At 46.7% G+C, this 20,347-nt stretch overlaps 1 protein-coding gene across 1 annotated transcript in view; it reads left to right on the top strand.

Annotated features, from left to right (window-relative positions):
• The window catches only part of LOC144755671 (chromodomain-helicase-DNA-binding protein 8-like), a 1,307,007-nt gene that overhangs the window by 44,920 nt on the left and 1,241,740 nt on the right, over nucleotides 1-20,347 (top strand). Inside the window, 2 exon segments of the mRNA XM_078644841.1 lie at nucleotides 5,489-5,818; nucleotides 16,718-17,121. Coding sequence (XP_078500967.1) covers nucleotides 5,489-5,818; nucleotides 16,718-17,121 — 734 coding nt within the window.

Here is a 20,347-nt window from a genome sequence, read left to right as displayed (position 1 = left end):
AACGGTATGAGAGGTTGCTATGTTTTCCTTGATTAATTCTTTCTAATTGCACATTAGCATTCTGATACTGTCACTGTCACTCTCTCATGCCTAGATCATAATGCCATTTTATTAATGGTAGGTCCCCTGGGTACTATTGTCACCTTTACTGGTGGGGTATTTTGGTAGTATATAAGTCTTTGATACCTAAGGTATTCTAATTCTATTTGCTCAAGAATCCGTCTTTGTTCGTACTTGGCTGTCCACACATTCAAGTTCTTAAAATTGTAGTTTAGAGGTAAGAATGTTTACACCATTACGGATCACAAAGTGTTACATGATGTGCCAAATGAGCAATGGAACATTTGCTTCTGTGACTACTCTCCTTACCCATCAACCATCTCACATGAAGAACTTGGGCACAAGGATTATTGCAATAGATTCATAAGTATGTGGAAGTCAAGATGTTTTTTGCCAATAAGACGATCAGGAAAGGTTTTTAAATCTGAAAGAAACCAATCTGCCCATGTTCATTGTGTAGAAAAGGCTTGGATATTCAGTATGCTACTTGGCAAAACATGCTATACCATTAAGTGGATACTAGGCAAACATGTATGATTACTCTCCCAATCTAGCGGCTACTCTCCCAATCTAGTCTCATGGCTCCCATATCAGTGAGGGCTGCATTCCTTCCACCTCAGATCAGGACAACTAGAACCCACAGACACCTATTTACTCCATTACCCAGTGGCTTTTCTCCCAACCTTGTCTCACGGCTCCCATATTAGTGAGGGCCCCCACACGCTTGTCAACTGCACGTCGTTTCTAGCTTCCCCCAGGCGACATTCCCTGATCAAGGTAGATCTCCCCCTCCTTATCAGAAGAACAGCCCTCTCTTCAAAGAAATGCAACCATGTCACTGGGCACTCCAATTTCCATCAACCACACCATGCCGATCCACTTGAAACCGCACGGTGTGAACTCCTTCGCAATTAGCTTCCTCCCTAACCTCTCCCCATAAGGGAAAAGAAACTTCAAACATAGACTGATCAGACAGCATCCAGAAACACTATTGGCGGACACATACCGCTGCACCTCCAAAGGACAGATAAAGATGCATCTCATCTTCTACACGGATAAACCTAATAACTGGAACACTACATTAAGAATTCAACTTCACATCTCCAAATAACGACTACCACACATAGCTGTAAACTGACGACCTCTCCCCCTAACCAGTCGACTAGGAACGGGAACACGTGTGACAATTTATTTAAAGGTCACAGTTTTGATACAGGCTAACAATGAGAAACTAGAAGTCTTCGACTCTTCCTTCCTTGCCCCTCGTTCCACCCACTTACACTCGCTCCGGCCTTCCCCGCCTCAACTTCTTTCCCTGGTTAACCTGCCCCATCAGGTGAAGCAAACATCAATTCCCACTCCCCTAGTGAGAACCTTCAGGCTCCCCTCTCGAGTCTCCAACCACTCCCCCATCCCCACGAATCGCGACCTCCAACTATCCGAGGAACATCCCCCCCCCCCCCCCCCCCCCCGATTGACCATCGACAAAATCACAACCCCGTCCCGCGGGCACAGTCAACTGACCTCCAGTCCGCTCCCGCAGAAACCATGAGGAAGAACTCACGACTCGTCCCTTTCCACCCCCTACTGAGGGTCGCAAACCGAGGCAGCATGGCCGCCACAAATAGCAATAGACTTCACAACACGGTCCTGCCCCCAACCCCAATAGCTGGCCCTACCCAAGACTGCATGCCTCCAGCCCCGGAAATCATGGCGCACCGTCTGGCCCTATTAGAAAGTCAGAAATAATATTCCTGAGCCTTAACGAAATCCTAACCAACCTTGACAAGAACCAAAAACCCCGACCCAGGGCTTCCTCACCGACCAACTTCAACCTTCTAAAACATCCTATCAGGTCCTCATCCTTCCACATGACCCGGCTACAGAGACCCACTACAATTGACGCAGAGATCCCGTCAGTCACATAAGAATCAAAGGCCCCGCGTCCGGGGGACAGAGCCTCCTAAGTAAGGATGATGAGATCCTGACACAAAGACCTGCTAGAACCAAAGCAGCAATGTCCGCAGAAGAAGCAGCGGATCTAGCCTCCACATACGACTCTCCTCCCACAGCCTCCCCTATATCCAAAATTAAAGTGATCACGGGCTTCAGAAGAGACAACCCCCCCCCCCCCCCCACTAAAACCACAAGACTTCCACCCTCCCTCGCCACCATACATATGGCCCCATCTGGAAAGTATCTCAGCAAAAAAGGGCTCTCCACTAACTGCGTGCTCATTAACTGCAGATCAGCCCCCAAGCATGCAACGGATTTAGCAGAAGCCAACCTCTCTCAGGACTTAGACATTGCGTTCATCACGGAGACGTGGCTAAATGAGATCTCCCTACCATGCTTGGATATGCTTGTGCCCACAGGTTTTACCATCATCAACAAAGATAGAAAAGATCAACGAGGTGGAGGTGTAGCTATCCTCCACAAGGACGACATCATTGAAATAGACACCTGCTAGTATAGCTCCTTTGAGCTAGTATAGCTCCTTACTGTCCACATCAAGACTAAGGATAATAGTCCATTACTCTGTCACCTTCTCTATCGCCCACCAGGTAAGGCCCTCGTTTTTGGGAAACATTTATGCGACCTGATTGCCCATTGCGCACTCGGAGACGCTAACAACCTAATCCTTGGTGACCTTAATCTACGCTGGAACTAAGCCAACAACACGCTAATTCAAACTCTAAACAATCTTCTCTGTGACAATAATCCATCCCAACACTGTTCAGAGGAAACTCACAAAAAAGGAGCAACCTTGGATGCCATCATTACTCATCGAGATGCAATTACGATCAACAACATTCTACCAGTGGACTGGTCGGATCACCATATGATCTTATCCCACATCAACCAAAGAGTGCTATCCCTGCCACCTGTACAAGACCCACCCAAATGGTCCAGAAATCTCTCCCAGATTCCCCTTGGCATCATGAAAAAAAGGCTAAATTTGCTCCTTCCCAGCGGCAGTGACCACCTCTCCACAACCGATCTCCCCTCGCTCTATAACTCGAATATGGTAGTCTTGCTTGATCAACTAGCACCCCTGAAATAAAAAAAAGCTGAGCGAGGAAAGGAGACAATTAAGAGCCACAGTAAGACGCTGGAGGAACAATCCTACCATCCACCACGATCAACTCCGAACAGTCCGGAAGAAGTACAACAGTCACATCAATAACAAAAAATCCAGGTTTTTCGGCTCCGCACTGGATAGCGCAAAAAACAGACCCAAGGCGCTCTTTAATATCACCAGACAACAAACCTCCAAACCCGCTACGTCCCTAGGGCAGGCAGCCTAAGAACTTTGCGACAACTTCGCCAACTTCTTCAATGACAAGATTTCCAAGATCGAGCGCTCACTGGAAATCAATAGCGCCCCCTTTCCGATAGCAGCCCATCTGGGGTGTTTGGTAGCGCTCCCTTACCCCACACTAAACCCTGGTCACTCTTCCATCCCATCCCAGATGAGGAGATAGTCAAACTGATCTCCACCACCAAGCCTTCATCTCACGTCTTAGACCCTCTGCCCGCGCAACTGACCAAAAAGCAGAAACTCTCCTTAGACCCACTCTGGTGCAAGATTATAAACCGCTCACATAAAAGCAGAATCGTTCCAGACTGCCTTAAAGTGGGACAAGTTACCCCAATGCTGAAAAAAACTGGCCTGGAAATAAACGATTTGAATAACTTACGACCCGTCTTCAACCTTTCTCTTCTTTCCAAAATCCTAGAAAGGTGTGTGCTCCAACAATTAGCTCAACACTTGGACAGTATCAATCTCCTTGACTCCCATCAGTCGGGATTTAGGAAAGGCTGCAGAACTGATCCTCAACATCATCGATGATATCCACAAATTACTTGACTAAGACAGATGTTGCCTCCTCATTCTCCCAAACCTATCTGCAGCATTCGACACAGTAGATCACAAACTTCTCATCAAGGCTCTCGAAGAAAGGGCCGCACTAGACGAGGTGGTGCTCAAATGGTTCTCCTCATTCCTACACGATCGCTCCCAGAGAACCAAAATCAAAAGCTTTGAGTCCGATCTTCACCCAGACAATAGGAGAGTTCCCCAAGGGTCAGTGCTCTTTCCTCAACTCTTCAACATTTACATGGAACCCCTCACCCCCCTACTCAAAAAAGCTAACATTCCCTTCCACATATATGCTGATGATACTCAAATTTACTTGGAAATCTCCTCTGTTAAAGACATTAAAAGACTCCAGGACATACTGAAGGAAATTTAACTTTGGCCGTCAAGTAACCACTTAAAACTGAATCCGGACAAACCCAAACTACTACTCATATCGAACAAAGAAGAGAACACACAAATGGTCGATTGGTTAAAAGCTGTTGATGCGCTCAATGGGAACCTCACGCTTGCTGACTATTAAATCATTAGGCATCATGCTAGACCCAAAACTGGACATGGCCAAACACATTAAGAAGTCGGCTAAGAGCATCTTCCTCAACCTGAAGCTACTGAACAAAATGAAACCTTTCATTCTGCCCAAAGATCTCAAACGAGCCACCCAATCCTTAGTGCTGTCAAGATTAGACTATGGAAATGCAGTCCTCTCGGGAATAGCTAACGCACATCTTGCTCCTCTGAAAACCACTCAACGCGGCTGCCAGAATGGTTACCGGAATAAAGAAATTTGATCACATCTCACCTGCACTTAAAGAACTCAAGTGGCTACCGGTAGAAATGCAGGCGAACTTCAGAACAGCCTGCCTCGCACTCAAAGCCCTACACACCGGCAAACCCGAATATCTGTCTGCCAAACTCAAAAGAGCAGGTCAGACCAGGAACCTCAGAAGCTCTAACACCCTACTACTCATCCCGTTGAAACCATGAAAAGAAAAAATCGCGGCCAGGTCCTTCGCCGGAAATGCGCCCAAAATCTGGAACTCTATTCCCCCCATATCAGAACTATTCCCTCCTTCGCTAAATTCAATAGTTAGTTCAAAATCCTATTCCTCGATCGATCCCTAGTGAACCGATAGGAGCCGTCTGAGTGCTGAAGTAGACACCTCACTCCTCTCCGATGCTGGGTCAATAAGACCACGAAATGGAACTCTTCATCTTTGACATTATTAATATTCTTATTCGGAATTTCCCGCTTTATTGCATTATGTTTTGCTCTGTTTCGTTCTGTAACTGGTGTAAAGTGTGTTCACATACCCTCCGGTCAGGTCAGCGTTCTATAAAACGTTTAAAATAAAATAAAAGAATAAATAAACTTGTAACGCGTGAAAGACATACTGTGAAGAACTTTTTAAGTGAATAAGGGTTTAATAGGGTGCCCACCTTAGGCTTACAGTATTTCTTTCTGCTGACCTTGTTCACTTGATTTTCTTGGATTTTATAACTTAGTTTAATTTCTTTTTCTCATATTGTAATTCGTTGTCTTTACAGGGTGAGCCTAAGAGGATAACCCTGGTACTGCAACAGCCTCCCCATGGTGGGCAGGGAGGCCCACGGCAAGTGATGCTAGGTGGCATGCCCGGCAAGATCCTGCTGCAGAGCAATCAGCTGGCTGCACTGACTCAGACCAAGAATGCCCAGGGTCAGCCTACTAAGGTGGTGACCATCCAGCTTCAGATGCAGCAACCACAGAACTCTTCTCAGCAGCCACAGAAGTTCCAACTTGTGCAGCAGGGCTCTTCGCAGACCGTGATGCTCGCTCCTGCTGGCCAGCAGGGTCCGCGGCAAGCTGTGCCCCTCAAAGTTGTCCTGCATCCTCAGGTGGGGTGACTACTCTTCTGCCTTTGTGTCTTATTGTGTGCATTTCTTACATGCTATAAGAATTCTTTCCGGGACCATGGTGTAGCCCAGCACTTTGTAAGAAAGAATAGAGGCCAGAAATCATGCAGTAATGCATTCTTTATCTTTATTTCTGCAATGCGAAATCTTTCTTGTGTTAAGATCAAGTAAATTGCTACTGTTTGAATGAAACTTATTTCTACGTGGCCATGTTCTTACTGTTTTGGGACTTTTAAGGACCTCTTACTTTTGGGTTGCTAGCATTGCCATGCCATTTGCTGTCCATGCCATGACGTCCCGTAGCAGAAGTTATTTTTTGTTAAAGTAATTGATTTTGGCATCTTTAGCATGTATTTGAAACTTTATAGTTTTATGTGCAGTAAACTGACTGCAGAAAAAAAAAATCCTGTCCAAGGTTGTTGTTTTGAATGTGTTGGCTTATGTGGATAATGTTATAAAATTTGCTCTGAAGATAAAATGTCAGAATGTAGAGGCAATTCAGCTTTTATATTTTGAAGTATATCTTTTTTAACTACCCATATGACTTCTGAAATCACTAAACACCTCATAAATGATCTGATATAACTAACCATCCCACCATAGCCCTAATTTATAACATTTATCATGCACTGCCTCCATGACCAAAATCCATTTCATCTTTGAAAGATGAATGCTAAGTTAGGAGGTGACTTGGCAGGATGTACCTAGTATAGTATACTGCTACTCACCTTATTGCTCTTGAGCCGGTGTTTAAAATGGAAACCAAGTTTCTGTTAGTGTTTCTGATTTTGAATCAAGACCTTATAGATATATTGGCTGAGCCTTATGTTTTTTACTCTCGACAGTGAGACTTGTGTCTTAGTTTATGAGCCTGCTTGTAAATGGGAAGACAGCTCCCCCTTTGTGTGAGATTAGCTTAAGGCAGGCCCTGGGACAGAGATAGGTCTTCGGCCCTTGTTTTTAGGTCTCGCGCCTGCGATGCATATGGCGAAGCCATATGCGCATCGCGCAGGCGCGATACTATAGTTGCCGGGTCTGCTTCCCAGGAGACAGGAGACTGGCACGCGCACGCTCAGGAAAGCGATCGGAGCCGGCCGCGCGCGTTCCCAATCTCCTGTCTCTCTGGTTATGTCTAGTTTATCTTTTTATTGTGCATCAAAATAAACGATTTTTAGTTCTAGAAAAGCACCAAACATGAAACGCTGACTGTAAGTGTAATTACAGCGCTGGCCTGCTGCGTAGGCATTCGAGTTCACACACAGCACGTACAATACACGCACAGTCCGAGCTGAGAGCGCGAGTGTCAGAGCCGCGCATTTCTGGGAGATTAGTGCGCAGCGTGCCCACGGTGCATTATGACGCATACGGCCGAAGGCCAAGTGACTGCACCACCCAAGAAGCACAGTAATCCCTCAGAAATGCACTGCCTCCAGTGGTGCTTCTGTTACTGAGAACGTGTATGAAATGGAATCTGGACTCGAGAAAATGGAAAGCTCATATGATAAATCTATGCTTTTTGGGGATGATTGTTGAAGCGGGTATGACATTATTGACAGACAGCACAGACGCTCCATTAGTGCCCAGAGATCTGGAGTCCGAAGAGCACATCTTACTTACACGTGGTGCATATCTTACATTTCTCTCTGGCACACGTTGCATTTTGAACAATAACTACAAAGAAAAATGTAACCTGTGGCCTATATTTCCTTTCCGACTGATAGACAATTCTTTTCATAAGCACCCTTTATAGATGAGGAGATCAGTTTAGCCTATTGAAAAGCTTGAAAAGTGGGCCTACACCACCTCCGTTGTCCACATGTTAAGATTATTAAAACCATAGTTATACAAATGAGACCAGTGGGCCTAGGTGTTGGGGATCGGGTACAGCCCAAATGCCCCTGGACGGTAACAACTATTGCCTCGTGTTATCCACCTTCGCTTCCGGGTCAGTTGGGCAAGTAGAAGTTATTTAACCTACTCACTTCCACGGACCTGAAGTCTTCCATTTTACCCTTCTTATCCGGCTCTTGAGCATACAGGTAGTTAATGACCAGCCAGTGCGTTCATGATTCTTTATCAGTAGTTAGACAAAAACACATCCCTAGTTCAAAGCCATTTTGCTACGTTACACTTTTAAACAATTTGCAGGTTGCTTGTTTCTGCCTGCTCCTTTGACTGCACAAGCATGCTGCTATGCAGCCAGCCACTGTGCGTGCAATGTGTAATAGCTTGTTTACAGAAGGCTTTATTTACAATCTAAAACCAGGGTAGCAGATTTGAATTACAGATGTGTCAAAGGGTATCTTAAGAAAGCATCTGAAACTGACAAAAATGTGTGGAGGAGGAGGGCTAAGTGTTTGCAAGTGCTTTGATTTATGTGGCGCATGGCAAAAGAATGTCACCTCTAGGCTCGCTAGGTGTCAATTGAGCTTTCATTTTAACAGTTTTATGAGAGCCTGAAGTAACAAGCATTTGCAATGCAATAGGTCTCGCAGTTACACGAGTTAAAGCTATTGGCATTGTAAATGACAATGCTTTTTTATCTATGTTTTTGAAACGAAAACAAATATAAAAGGCATTGTTATTTGCAATGTGAATAGCTCAAACTCGCATAAATACGAGACCTATTGCATTGCAAATGCTTGTTTTACATTAAAACGGCTCATACAACTATGTAGCACATTTTTGGGGCGGCACAGCTCATCTGAGTAAGTGATGGTAAATGAAAAGAATCTATCTTTATGGGCTTTACATAGTGTTGCAACTAGTAATTCTACTGGCCATGAACTGGGACACAGTAACTGGTTGCCATGCTCTGGAGCACACTAACACTAATTCAAGTGCTCTGGGGGCTGGAGGAATCCTGTGATTCATTTATAGGTTTAGGACCTACATGCTCTTAATCTATATCCTAGAGGAATTATTTTATAGGCACTTCACCATATTGAAGCTGTCGTGCTACACCTGAAAGACCTTTATCCGCGAAGCGATTCCTTTTGACTAGTTAAGTTGGATAATGATGGTTCTCTTCCAGGGGATCCTAATCAAAGTCATAAGCATATGAATATTCCCGCCCATGCGCGGGACCCCGGAAACACATCATATATGTGAAAACCATGTATGTAGCTCTACATATATGTATATAAACATATATAAAAACATACAATGCAGCCTTCCTAGGTATGCTGAACAATGCTGCAAGAGAAGTCTTTGCACATAAATAGATTCCAATAAAGCAGGGAGAAAGCAAGCCTTTGAAAACTGCTTTATTATTCAGCAGAAAAGGTAATCCTGCAAGGAAAGTGAAAACATTGTCAGCACATAGGCTGCATTGTAGAGGAAACATCAGTGTAGAAAGCTGAAAAGCTAACCCACATAAACAGTAACAATAAACTGGCAAAGTTGCTTTTAAGGCAACCGTGACCCCTAGCTCCCATCATGCCTCAGGGGTGACAGGTAGGTCTGTTGTTCTTTCCGGCTCCTTCTGACAGGACCATGGTCTCTACAGCTCTACTTCTTTCTGATTTTTGTCAGAAATTACTCTCACTTTTGAGATGAAACCTTTTTACTTCGACATTTTTTCAGTGTTGAAGTACTTTTCAATTTTTTTTGAAGGGTTTGTGCATTGTTTTCCACTCAGAAATGCCTTACCTTTTTGATCCTTGCCCCTCCTGTGCCAAAAAGAAGGCAACAACACTCTCACTCGGTCTGCATGTTATGTTTGCCTTCCGATCATGATCCTCACACCTGCCAGCATTGCCAGCTCCTGTCCAAAAGAACTTTGCAGGACAGAGAGAGGATTCGCCTCTATGGGCTGGCAGAGAGAAGATCTTCCTCCAGAGGCAGGTCACCACTGAAGGAGAGAGCATTCTCAAGTAAGATCCCAGTGTGCTCTCCTTTGGCGTCGGGCTCGGCGCCTCGAATCCCTTCAACTTCAAAAACGGCGACGGAAAGGCCATCGACCGCGGGCTCGCCGCCGAGAGAAGACCGGTTGTCGCCGAGGATCACAGGTACGCCGATAACTCCGCGGTCGTCAACCAGGTGGCGATGGGCGTTGAGGCAACGTTCTCCGTTGGGGCGGGCTCGCACAACGTCGAGAGACCAGTCTCCGTCATCGCCGTTGAGGCGGCATTCAACGTCGAGACATGCTCCGGCATCGTAGAGTCACCGGCGATCGACGTCAAAGCGCAGATCCCAGTCGGCGTCAACCAGGCGATTGTCAACGTCGAGTCAAGCTCCGCCTTCGCAGGTTAGTCAGCGACCGGCGTCGAAGCATACCTCTCCGTCGGCGTCCGACGTCGTGACAGGTACCATCACCTCCGTCGGCGTCGAGGCGACGTTCGACGTTGAGGTCTAGATCCCCTCCGGTGTCACATTCGACGTCTAGGCCAAGGAAGTCGACGTAGATGGATCTCCCAATACCACCGTCCTCTCCCACCCCTCCCTCACCACATCTCTCCTCTCTATACTACATACTACCTTCCTTTACCTCCTTACACTGCATTAGTTCACCTCTCAACCCCTCCCCAACCCCCCAGATTGTGAAGGGTGTGACTGTCTGATTGTGTAGTCGCACACGTTAATTTTGGGTGATGCTCTCTGCGACGTACCTTGTGTGGAAACCTTGTGAATGGTGCTGCCAGTGCTCTGGTCGCATGGTGCTGCAGGCATATTTTGTGGAGTGAGTTGACTGCCTCAGAGTGCTCAAGTTGTGTGGTGCTGACGGTGCGCACATTTTTGCGTGGCGCTGACATTGTCGCCAGTAAGGCCGCACCGGAAGCCTTGCAGTACAGCGGTCAGTTACAAATTGTCTGCCACATGTGTTGCAGGCGCACAGCAGCAGTTCGGCCGCCTTCAAAAACAAGAAGTTGGTTTTGAGTTGGCTGGACCAGTAGGCAGGGTTAGGACATGGCAGCAGTTATAGGGGGAGACCACTAATGGCACTGCATAACAGTACTTTTCAGTCTCGGACCAATCAGCATTTCCTGCTCTGTTTTTTTCGTTCACGTACAGTAGCTGATAATGTAAAAATCTGAGCCCTCCGCTCTGCAGATCGCTCTCCCCTTTCCCCCTCCTTCACACGGCAGCTGGTCCATCCAAGATCATTGAAACAAAATTAACACCGGCATTCCCAACTCCCCTTTTTGATTTTCCGAAGTCTGTTTCCGAAGTTAATCTCTGCACTAGCAATGCCCCTACAAACCCCAAAATCCCCGCTATTCTATGAGAACACACTGCACTTTAAAATGCATTTTAATTTTTTTAATCTAAATAAACGGGCATTTATAATGCATTTCATTTAGGTAATTCATTACTTTTACACAACTTTTAAATATTTCCATTGTAAATAACAATGGTTTTTATTAATGTTTTACAAAACCAAAACATTGTCATTTACAATGTCAATAACTCAAAACTAATGTCAATGCGAGACCTATTACATTTACAATGCTTGTTCTACTTAGTCGAAGCAATCAGATTAGAAGACTTAAACTTATTTTTTTCACTGCACTGATCATTGCCTTGTTCAAGAAACCTAGAATATCGTCAATGCAAGATAACCAACAAAACTTGGTGAACAGCATAAGTCAACTGGCTTCATCCATTCCTCCATTGTGCTGTTCCTAGCCTCACTGATGCTTGATATTTGGACTAGACAACCTCTTCAGTTCCTGTAGCTACGAATGAGCAGCTCGTCCTCTAAAATGACAATGCGGTTTTTTTGTTCAAATTTTGTATGATTGATTTTCCGCGCATCAAGCACAGTACAGTATAACAAACATGGTCCCCGAGGGCAACACTGCAAACCATTTCTATACCACCCTCCTGCATCAATGAGAAAACTGCGCTAGCTACCGGGTGATACGGTGTGTCCATGCAAGCAAGTAGCGGAAAGCCCTCGGTCAGCAGTGCATCCAGATGCCCCATAAACAAACAACCCCCCCCCCCCCTAATACCCAACTCCCCCCCCCCCCCCCCAGTGTGTCGCTTCCTTCCTCTTGAAGGTGAACAGGTATCTTGCTTTTGCGGGCTCTAACTTGGGGCAGGCTCATCTGTGAGTCGCAGCAACCTGAGGTAATTCGGGCACGCGAGTTCATTGAATTCTCCAGCTAGCAATGCAAGGTGGTAAAGGAGTCCGAGGCTTGAGTTGGAGTCGCCTGGATCCGCTCCATACCCAGTATATACCAGAGCCTGTGAAGCCAGCCAGTGTGTGTAGGTATCCTTGTGGTGCCCTATAGCGAGAGAATATGATGTGCCGCTGCCCCTACCGCCAATCCCATCTGTCGCCACCTATTCGATTTTAAGTGGAAATGTCAAGGCGTTTGGGAGGCCTTGTAGTGTTTAGGCAGGGAAGCGGGGATCTCCGTCTCAAAATGTATTTCAATGTCGTCTAGTACTTCCTTCCAATAGTCCGCCACCTCCTCACATTCCCACAACAAGTGGGTCAGCGTCCCCACTTTGCCGCATCCCCTCCAGCATGCGGAACTGCGCTTCGGATTACCTTGATGCAGCCTAGCCGGCGTCAAGTACCCGTAGTATGCGATCTTAACTGTAAAGTCCCTACTTGCCACATTCCTGGCGGTGTGGTGGGCTCTATGATAAATATCACGCCACTCTTTATCTGTAAGAGTCCTTCTTAGCTCCGATTCCCAACGCTTCTGGCCAGCAGACCGCGAGATAGATAGGGGCGGGCTTAACATTTTATATAGGTCTGTGATCACATGCCTGTCTGCCTTTTTCGTCATGAGCCATTTCTCATACGTTGAGACGTCGGCTCACCTGAGGCAGCATGTCTCGCTGTGTTAGCCAATGGCGGATCTGGAAGTATTGAAACCGATGCGGCATTATCAGAGTGTACATCTCCTTCAAGGTATCAAGCTGGATAAAGCCGTCCAAGTCAAACAGATGACCAGCTGACTTGCATTCCGAGGCTCTCCATGGGCCAAACGCTCGAGGCTCCATCCCGGGGGAAACGCCGTATTGTCAAACTGTGGCGTAATAGGTGAGGGGAAAATAGTGAGGCCTCTGTTGACCGCTACCGCATCTCACACCTTTAGTAGCGAACGAGTAATAGGCGACTTTTTAAGATAAGACAGTCTGTCTGAACGGTTCAGGAAGGGGACCTTCCAGGGCAACATTTAAGCCATCGCTCGGTCCTGGTAAAGCCACCTCTTTTCCGACTCTGGACGATTCCATTCCAGGAGGTAGTGAAGCTGCGTCGCTTGGAAGTTTCGAAAGAGGTCAGGGATGCCCAGACCGCCCTCCGCAGGAGCCCGTCTAGGCAAGTCTCTGCGAAGCCGCGGACGCTTGCCCGCCCAAACGAACTGCCGTATGGCGTCCTGCATTTTCTGAAGCATCCCTATCGGTGAAGTCACTGGAATGGTTTGAAACATGTAGAGGACCTTGGGTAACAGGGGCATTTTAATCGCCCCGACCAGGGTAATGGCAACTGCCGCCACCACGTAAGATCCCCCTGAATTTGAGCAAATAGTGTCGTGTAGTTGTGATCGACCATTTGTGCTGTGCTGGGCGTCAAGGTAATCCCCAGGTACGGCAAAGACATACGGGAAGAGAGTCCCTCAAACAGTCGCTGGCCACTAGCGGATCTGCAGGTGTTACGGCCCAGCGGAAGAATCGGGGATTTTCTTATATTCATTTTGAACCCCGAGACCTTACCAAAGGCCTCCATTTCAGAGAGAAAAGCAGGCACGGAGCTCGTGGGGTTATCAACCGCTGCAAGTATGTAATCGGCATAAAGGTTGAGGGTGTGTGGCTCAGCTCCAAACGTGATACCAGTGATATCCGGGTTATTTCGGATTTTTTGCGCCAATGGTTCTATGTATAGTGCAAAGAATAGGGGTGATAACGGGCACCCTTGCCCAGTGCCCCGCTGGAATGCAAAGGGCTGCGAGCCAATCTCATTAAACTGAATTGTCGCTTGAGGGGTGTCGTAGCAGCTGGCGACCCATCCGCGGAATCACTCCCCACTGCCAAAGCGCGCCGGAGTCTTGCCCAGGTATCACCAGTCACCCCTGTCGAACGCCTTCTCGGCGTCAACAGATAGGAGAGCCGTGTCCGAATCATTAAAGTGGGCTTTATCTATAACGTGTAGTAGACGCTTGGTATTATAGCTGCACTGCCGATTGGGAATGAAACCCGATTGATCGGGCTCTATAATGCCTGGCAGGCATGGTGCAAGCCTTGCCGCCTGAATTCCTGTAAAGATTTTAAAATTCAGGTTGAGCAAGGAAATGGGCCGGTATGGGGCACACTGTGAGGTGTCCTTGCCTGGTTTGGGCAGGACAATGATAACCGCAGCGAGCATATCTGGTGGAATGGAAACCGGCCCCTGGAAGGAATTAATCAGCTTGGTGAGAACAGGCGCCAGTAATGGGCAGAAGGCTTTATAAAAGCCGACGGAGAAGCCGTCTGGCCCTGGTGCTTTCAGAGGCTTAAGGCGTGCTATCGCAGATACCAATTCTTCCGTCATTATCGGGGCGACCAGGGAAAGCGTGCTAGCTCTGTTAAGTGTCATAACCGCTGCCTCGCTGAGGTAAGCATCCCCTCCCTCAGGATCTTAATTTGGGTCTGCGGCGTAAAGCGAGGCAAATGCCCGGAACGCGTCTATCTGCTCGTCTTCATTAAGTGTTTGCCCCCCTTGGCCCTGTATATTGGAGATTTTAGATCTTTGGATCCGAGTCCTATGTTTACTGGCTAACAGGCGACCCGTCTTATCTCCTCCCACATATTATGTATGTCTTAAGCGTAAGGCTGCGTGTTATGCACAATCGAGATCGAGGCTCGCAAGCTGTGCCCTAGCTGCTTTGAGCTGTCGCCAAATCCTAGGGGCACAGGTCCGGCTGTGTACCTGTTCTGGTTCCAGCACTTACGCCGATAGAGCCTGTCTTCTATCCTTGCGTTCTTGACCTTCTGCAGCAGCAATTGCCAGGAGGTCTCCACGCACTATGGCCTTAAGCGCCCCCCAAACCACCGACACTGAAACATATGCGTTTTCATTAAGGCTCAAGTAATCCAAAATACTCTTATGTAAATGCTGTGTGACCCCTTTGCGCTGTAACAAGGCCTCCCGGAGGCGCCACCTGCCTCTATGTGATTTTGTGCGAGGGATCGCCAAGTGAAGTGTGACCATGTCGTGGTCGGAGAGTGCGACCGGGATAATGTTGGTTTCTCTTATTAAGGCAGCTCAGTCGGGGGTCCCCAGGAAGTGATTCTAGCAAGGTGTGGTGCACATGAGAATAAAAAGTGTACCCCGGGAAGTTGGGATGCGCCTCCCGCCAAAGATCTAGAAAGCCTCTATAAGTCAACCACTGCTTACCCTCTAGTGAGATTGCCCCTGTGGCGCCAAAGCGGTGGCCCGATCTATCTCTGACCTGGTCCATCACCAGATTAATATCGCCTCCCCCCCAATGTGTATCTCAATTGACCTGCAAGGACATCAGCCAGGGCCCCAGTAAGGAAACCTTCTTGCTTGGTGTTGGGAGCATATATCGACCCAATAACCACTGATCTGCCACCCACTTGAACATTTTACACCAAGAGCCTGCCCTTGATTTCAGCAACCTTGTCACCCAGCTGGCCCTTGAATTATCTAGCAAAGAGAAGAGCTACCCCCACCTTTTTCTCTGCAGTAGAAGAGTAGTATTGCTGGGGGAAAGCCCTGGAGCGCATTCGGTGCCAGTCGCAGGAGAGCAGGTGTGTTTCTTGCAGCAGGCAAATCGAGGCACCCGAGTTCTCTAGGAAAGATATGACAGCCCTCCGTTTTATGGCGTTGTTAAGCCCTTTCACGTTCAGGGTGAGTTTTTTCAGGACATCATCAACCATGGTTGGATCCGTATCCGATTACGCTGATGTTTAGGAGGGCCGAGAACCCCCACTGCCCTGCCCTCACCCCTCTGTATTGCGAAACACCGGAGCCCTCCCTCCCCACCCACACCCCCCCCTTTCCCACTCCAAAACCCGCTTTCCCAACAGACCAAGTCACTTCCCTAGCCTATACTCTCGTACCTCCACCCCACCCCCTCCTCCCTAACCCCCAACTCCAACACCCCAATAGATGAACATAGTCCCAAGCCTGATGCCCCACATCGCAGGCCTGTGGTGAATTTACTTGGTGGAGCGAGCAACCGTGTCGACCTCTGCGGCCCTCCCACCCCATCCCCCCCCCCCCCAACCTGAAATGCAGAAGAGTCCCCCGCACTTAAACAAATCAATCTGTCGGTGAAGTGTCTCTGGCAACTTCTTGGATAGCACTGGGCCGCTCTTGCGTCATAGTGTGTGAGTCTGACTTCATGTCCTTGAATGGAGAGCGTCTGCGATGGACTGCGTTTTAAAAAAAAAAAAAAAATGTATTGCATGAAGGCGAAGTAATCTGGCTTGGTTAAACTGGGCTGCAGTATCGCTCTTGCTCAACAATGAAAGCTCTTAGGTAATTTTAGATAAAGCGTACTTTACCTTCAAGTTATGTGAACCAATTTCCTGCAGTATATTCTGCATTGTGCTACCAAAGTACCACTGTGCAAAAACATGTAAGCAAGGAATTAGAAATCCTATTTACAGATTATAATGTTTGTCTAAGGTTCTGTTATGTACTTTGTTTGATTACTTTAATTTGAGTGCAGATATAATACGTTCTGAACTAGAAGAAATCAGTCCAATTAGTTCTATTGTGCATCTGTAATTAAGGAATAACTTGTGCCTTCTGTTTCCTCATTTACTCCTGCTGAGGATGGGACAGCATTTATTCTGGAAAAGACAGTTGAATTTAATAATGTTATACTATGGCATACTGTGTAATAGTTTCTGTAACTTAATCATTAGGTTACACTACTTTGAAACATTCTTTTTTTTTTATCTTTGTAGACTACAACTTCACAAGGCAGCACTCCGGGCCTCTCTGTGGTGAAAGTCCTTACAGCCAGTGAGGTTGCATCTCTCTCCTCTCCTGCACCGTCTGGCAAAGTGGGAGGAACAGGGGAAACGCGGAAGCTGGAGCACCAGAAGAAGCAAGAAAAGGCAAACCGAATTGTAGCGGAGGCCATTGCACGTGCTCGGGCTCGGGGTGAGCAGAACATCCCAAGGGTCCTGAATGAAGATGAGCTGCCTGCTGTGTTGGCTGATGATGAAGAAGGAAGCCTTGGTGAGAAGAAGAGGAGGAAGAGGGCCTCTGGTATCCGGCTTGGACGAGGCGAGAAGAGCAAAGATGAGAAAACCAAGAAGGCGAAATCATCTTTGTCATCCAAGGCCAGAGGAAAGTCCAAGACCAAGTGAGTTGATGTAGTTGAATAATGTAGTTTCTATATGTGTAAGCATTCCAGGGCACACCTCTTCTGGAAGAGGGCTTGAGACTCCTACATTGCATCTGATCACCCTACATTCTTTCTTTGAATTTGTGCCGACCTGTTGCTGGGAGCTTGGGGTAGAGAGTAGGTATGTCCTGAGCACCGGAAAATCTATGCAGAATGGTAGGTACTTCAGAATAGTACTTACCTCCTTACTTAGTCTCATCGTAGCATGTGTACATTTAAATTGGTATTCCAGGTGTTCCCTGTATTTAGTGAATATTGAGTTTTGTAGCGTGAATCTTTTTTTGCTCTTCTGGCTCAGTGATTTAGGTTTTCATGGCCTTAACTGACCTTATTGATGCTTTCCAGTTAGATCAGAGAGCTCTCAAGAAGATCCATAAAAGTGCGAAATGGTCAGGAATCACACCTTCACATAAATTTGTTTGAATTGAGGGCGTTCGCAGTTGTCGTTCAGAAAGTATGTTGTAACTGACAGTGTGATCAACATGTAGCACATCAGTGAGGTAGGGGTCATGGGTTCTTACCCAATCTCTATTGAGCCATCAACACTGTGGTTGTGGGTCACCAACAGAGATATTGGTCCTACTGTAGTTCATCTTGCATGACACCTAAATACAAAGGATGAATTCCTAAGAACACTGATATTTATGAATCTAGAACAGGAGCTTTTGTCAATTCCTTTCAATATATTTATTAAGCATTTGGATCTTTAGTGAGGTCCACTTGAAACATTCCAAGTTAATCATAGCAAAACCCAACAGCCTTTTAAACTATACTTCAATAAAAATGTATCATAAAGAACATAACAATTTCCAAAATCACCTCATATTCCTATTTCAACATCAAATATATGAACATTAAAAAGCAGTTTCATCTAATGGCATGTTATGGAATATAGTGCTTCATGTATCAATAATAGCAAATCATTAAGTAAAGTGCATCTAGCAGCAGCAATAGAGTAGCAGCAATCTAACCAGTATATCCGATTCTAGAACCATAAAGAATTAGGTCCAGTTAAGAATAAATACTATGTTCGAGGCGTATGAGCTGCAGATTACACACTGTGCATAGATGGCCGCCTAGTGTTGGGCCCAGATGTTTGCAGTTTGTTTTGCTGTAGAAAAGTCTTTGGAAGTCATAGGATAGGTGCCTCCTCCTTTGGATGATACTGCGCATGGGCATCGGCTCCATCCCCAGATTGTTTTTTTCCGCCACCGGGCTCGGATGTGTTTCCAGCGCTCCGTGTTGGAACCGATTTCCTTTGGCGCGTAATCCTCACCAACTGATTAAAACTCAGTTTCGAACCCTTTCCAGTCGGCGCTATTCTTCAACACCTAAGATTTCCATTCCGGTAATCGTCGACGACCTTCGGGCCTAACTAGGAATCCTCGACGGCCTTCGGGCCTATCTAGGCCTCGATTCCAGCTCATGGAAAGGATGCCATTTAAAAAGTGTCCTCAATGTGTGTCGAAGTTTCCCCACACCGACCTTCATGAAGTATGTAACCTTTGCCTCTCCCCGGAGCACGAGGCCAGAGACCGTTTCGCTTGTGCCTCTTTCCGTGATGCTGTGGAGGCCGTGATGCTGTGGAGGCCCTGAGTGATGCTGTGGAGGCCCTGAGTGATGCTGTGGAGGCCCTGAGTGATGCTGTGGAGGCCCTGAGTGATGCTGTGGAGGCCCTGAGTGATGCTGTGGAGGCCCTGAGTGATGCTGTGGAGGCCCATAATGATGCTGTTGCGGCGCTGAGTGATGCTGTTGCGGCGCTGAGTGATGCTGTTGCGGCGCTGAGTGATGCTGTTGCGGCGCTGAGTGATGCTGTTGTGGCGCTGAGTGATGCTGTGGTGGCGCTGAGTGATGCTGGGGTGGTGCAATATCCAGTGCCACTTCTTATATCACTTTGTGCTACACTGTACTTGGCTGCAAATTAAATGGGAAACAGTTTGTTTGTTTCCTTACCTACTCAAAAGGCAGTTTATTCCGAAAATATAAAATTTTGGAATAAAAAGCATAGATCTGTAGAGATAATTTACGTTTACAGATGGAGGCATACATGCCTTAGAGTATGATACAAATGAAGTCAGTGTTGACCTAAAGTAGCCACCGATTGTAAGCTTATTTTGAAATTCAGTGAACAAACAGTGGCTTGAGGCTTGAAATAGTGAAATTGTGGTTGTATATTACCAAGCATAATAACCATTAAACTACTTAAGTGCAGAATTGGTCTCTGGGCAAGTTGTTGGCAAGATGTGCATTTTAAGAGTTTCCACGTGACACTGTAACTGCAGAGCATGTCTTACGGTGAGAGTTCTTGCAAAAGTATATTAAGATGTCAAACATATAATAAGCCCCTGTCTCAAATTTAAATGTCTAAGGATTTGAACTCATGCACGATGCTTCGTTTCTGTAAACATGTTAGTCAAAAATTGATCTTCACAACTTTTAATTGATAGAATTACAAACTAAAAACACTTCTGACCAACACGGGGCCCAACCCGATTACAGAAACGTAATACTGTTTTAAAGGCTAGAAAAATATCAGATGTCATTTAAAGTTATACTTTTATCTTGCTAGTTTAATGTGAGGTTGCTATGGCCTCATGTAATCCTCTGCAACCCTTAGTTAAAAATTAGGATGGCGGTGATTACAATGCCTTTGAATTCCTTGAAAGAGACAGAGTGGTGTAATCCGACGGACTGTGGTTCGCAGAAGTCCTACTAGCCAATGCTCGAGCAAGATGTAAACAACATTCCACACGAAGGTGCGAAAAGCCAGAAACACCAGGGGGGCGGGGAAGCAGATTGCCTTCAAGCTTTCAAGCCTTTAAAGACAAATGCCAGACAAATGCCAGCGGGTCGCGCACCTCATGCACTGTCGGAAGCAAGCCCCTTTTACAAAAGCTCTTGCGTTTGACGTGGCCAGCGAGTGGGAGGGAGGAAAAGGAGTGAGGGGGAGCAGAAGCCTTTGATGGTGGTGTGCGAGGCCAAGCGCGCGACTGTGGAAGCTTCATGCATGAGTGAACAACATGCATTGCACAAAATCCGGCTGGTTCAAGAGACTTTGGTTCAGTAGTAATAGGTTTTCGAGTTATAAATAACTCGACTTAAAAAGGACATGGCTACCTCTCCTTTGAGATTTCCTTCCCCTTCTCCTCCACCTATCCTATCACCACCTCCTCCCCCACCACCA

This window comes from Lissotriton helveticus, chromosome 5_1 (assembly GCF_964261635.1).
Source record: "Lissotriton helveticus chromosome 5_1, aLisHel1.1, whole genome shotgun sequence".
Classification (NCBI taxonomy): Eukaryota; Metazoa; Chordata; class Amphibia; order Caudata; family Salamandridae; genus Lissotriton; species Lissotriton helveticus.
The sequence above is the reverse complement of the archived record's forward strand: the minus strand, read 5'-3'. Positions and strand labels throughout refer to the sequence as shown.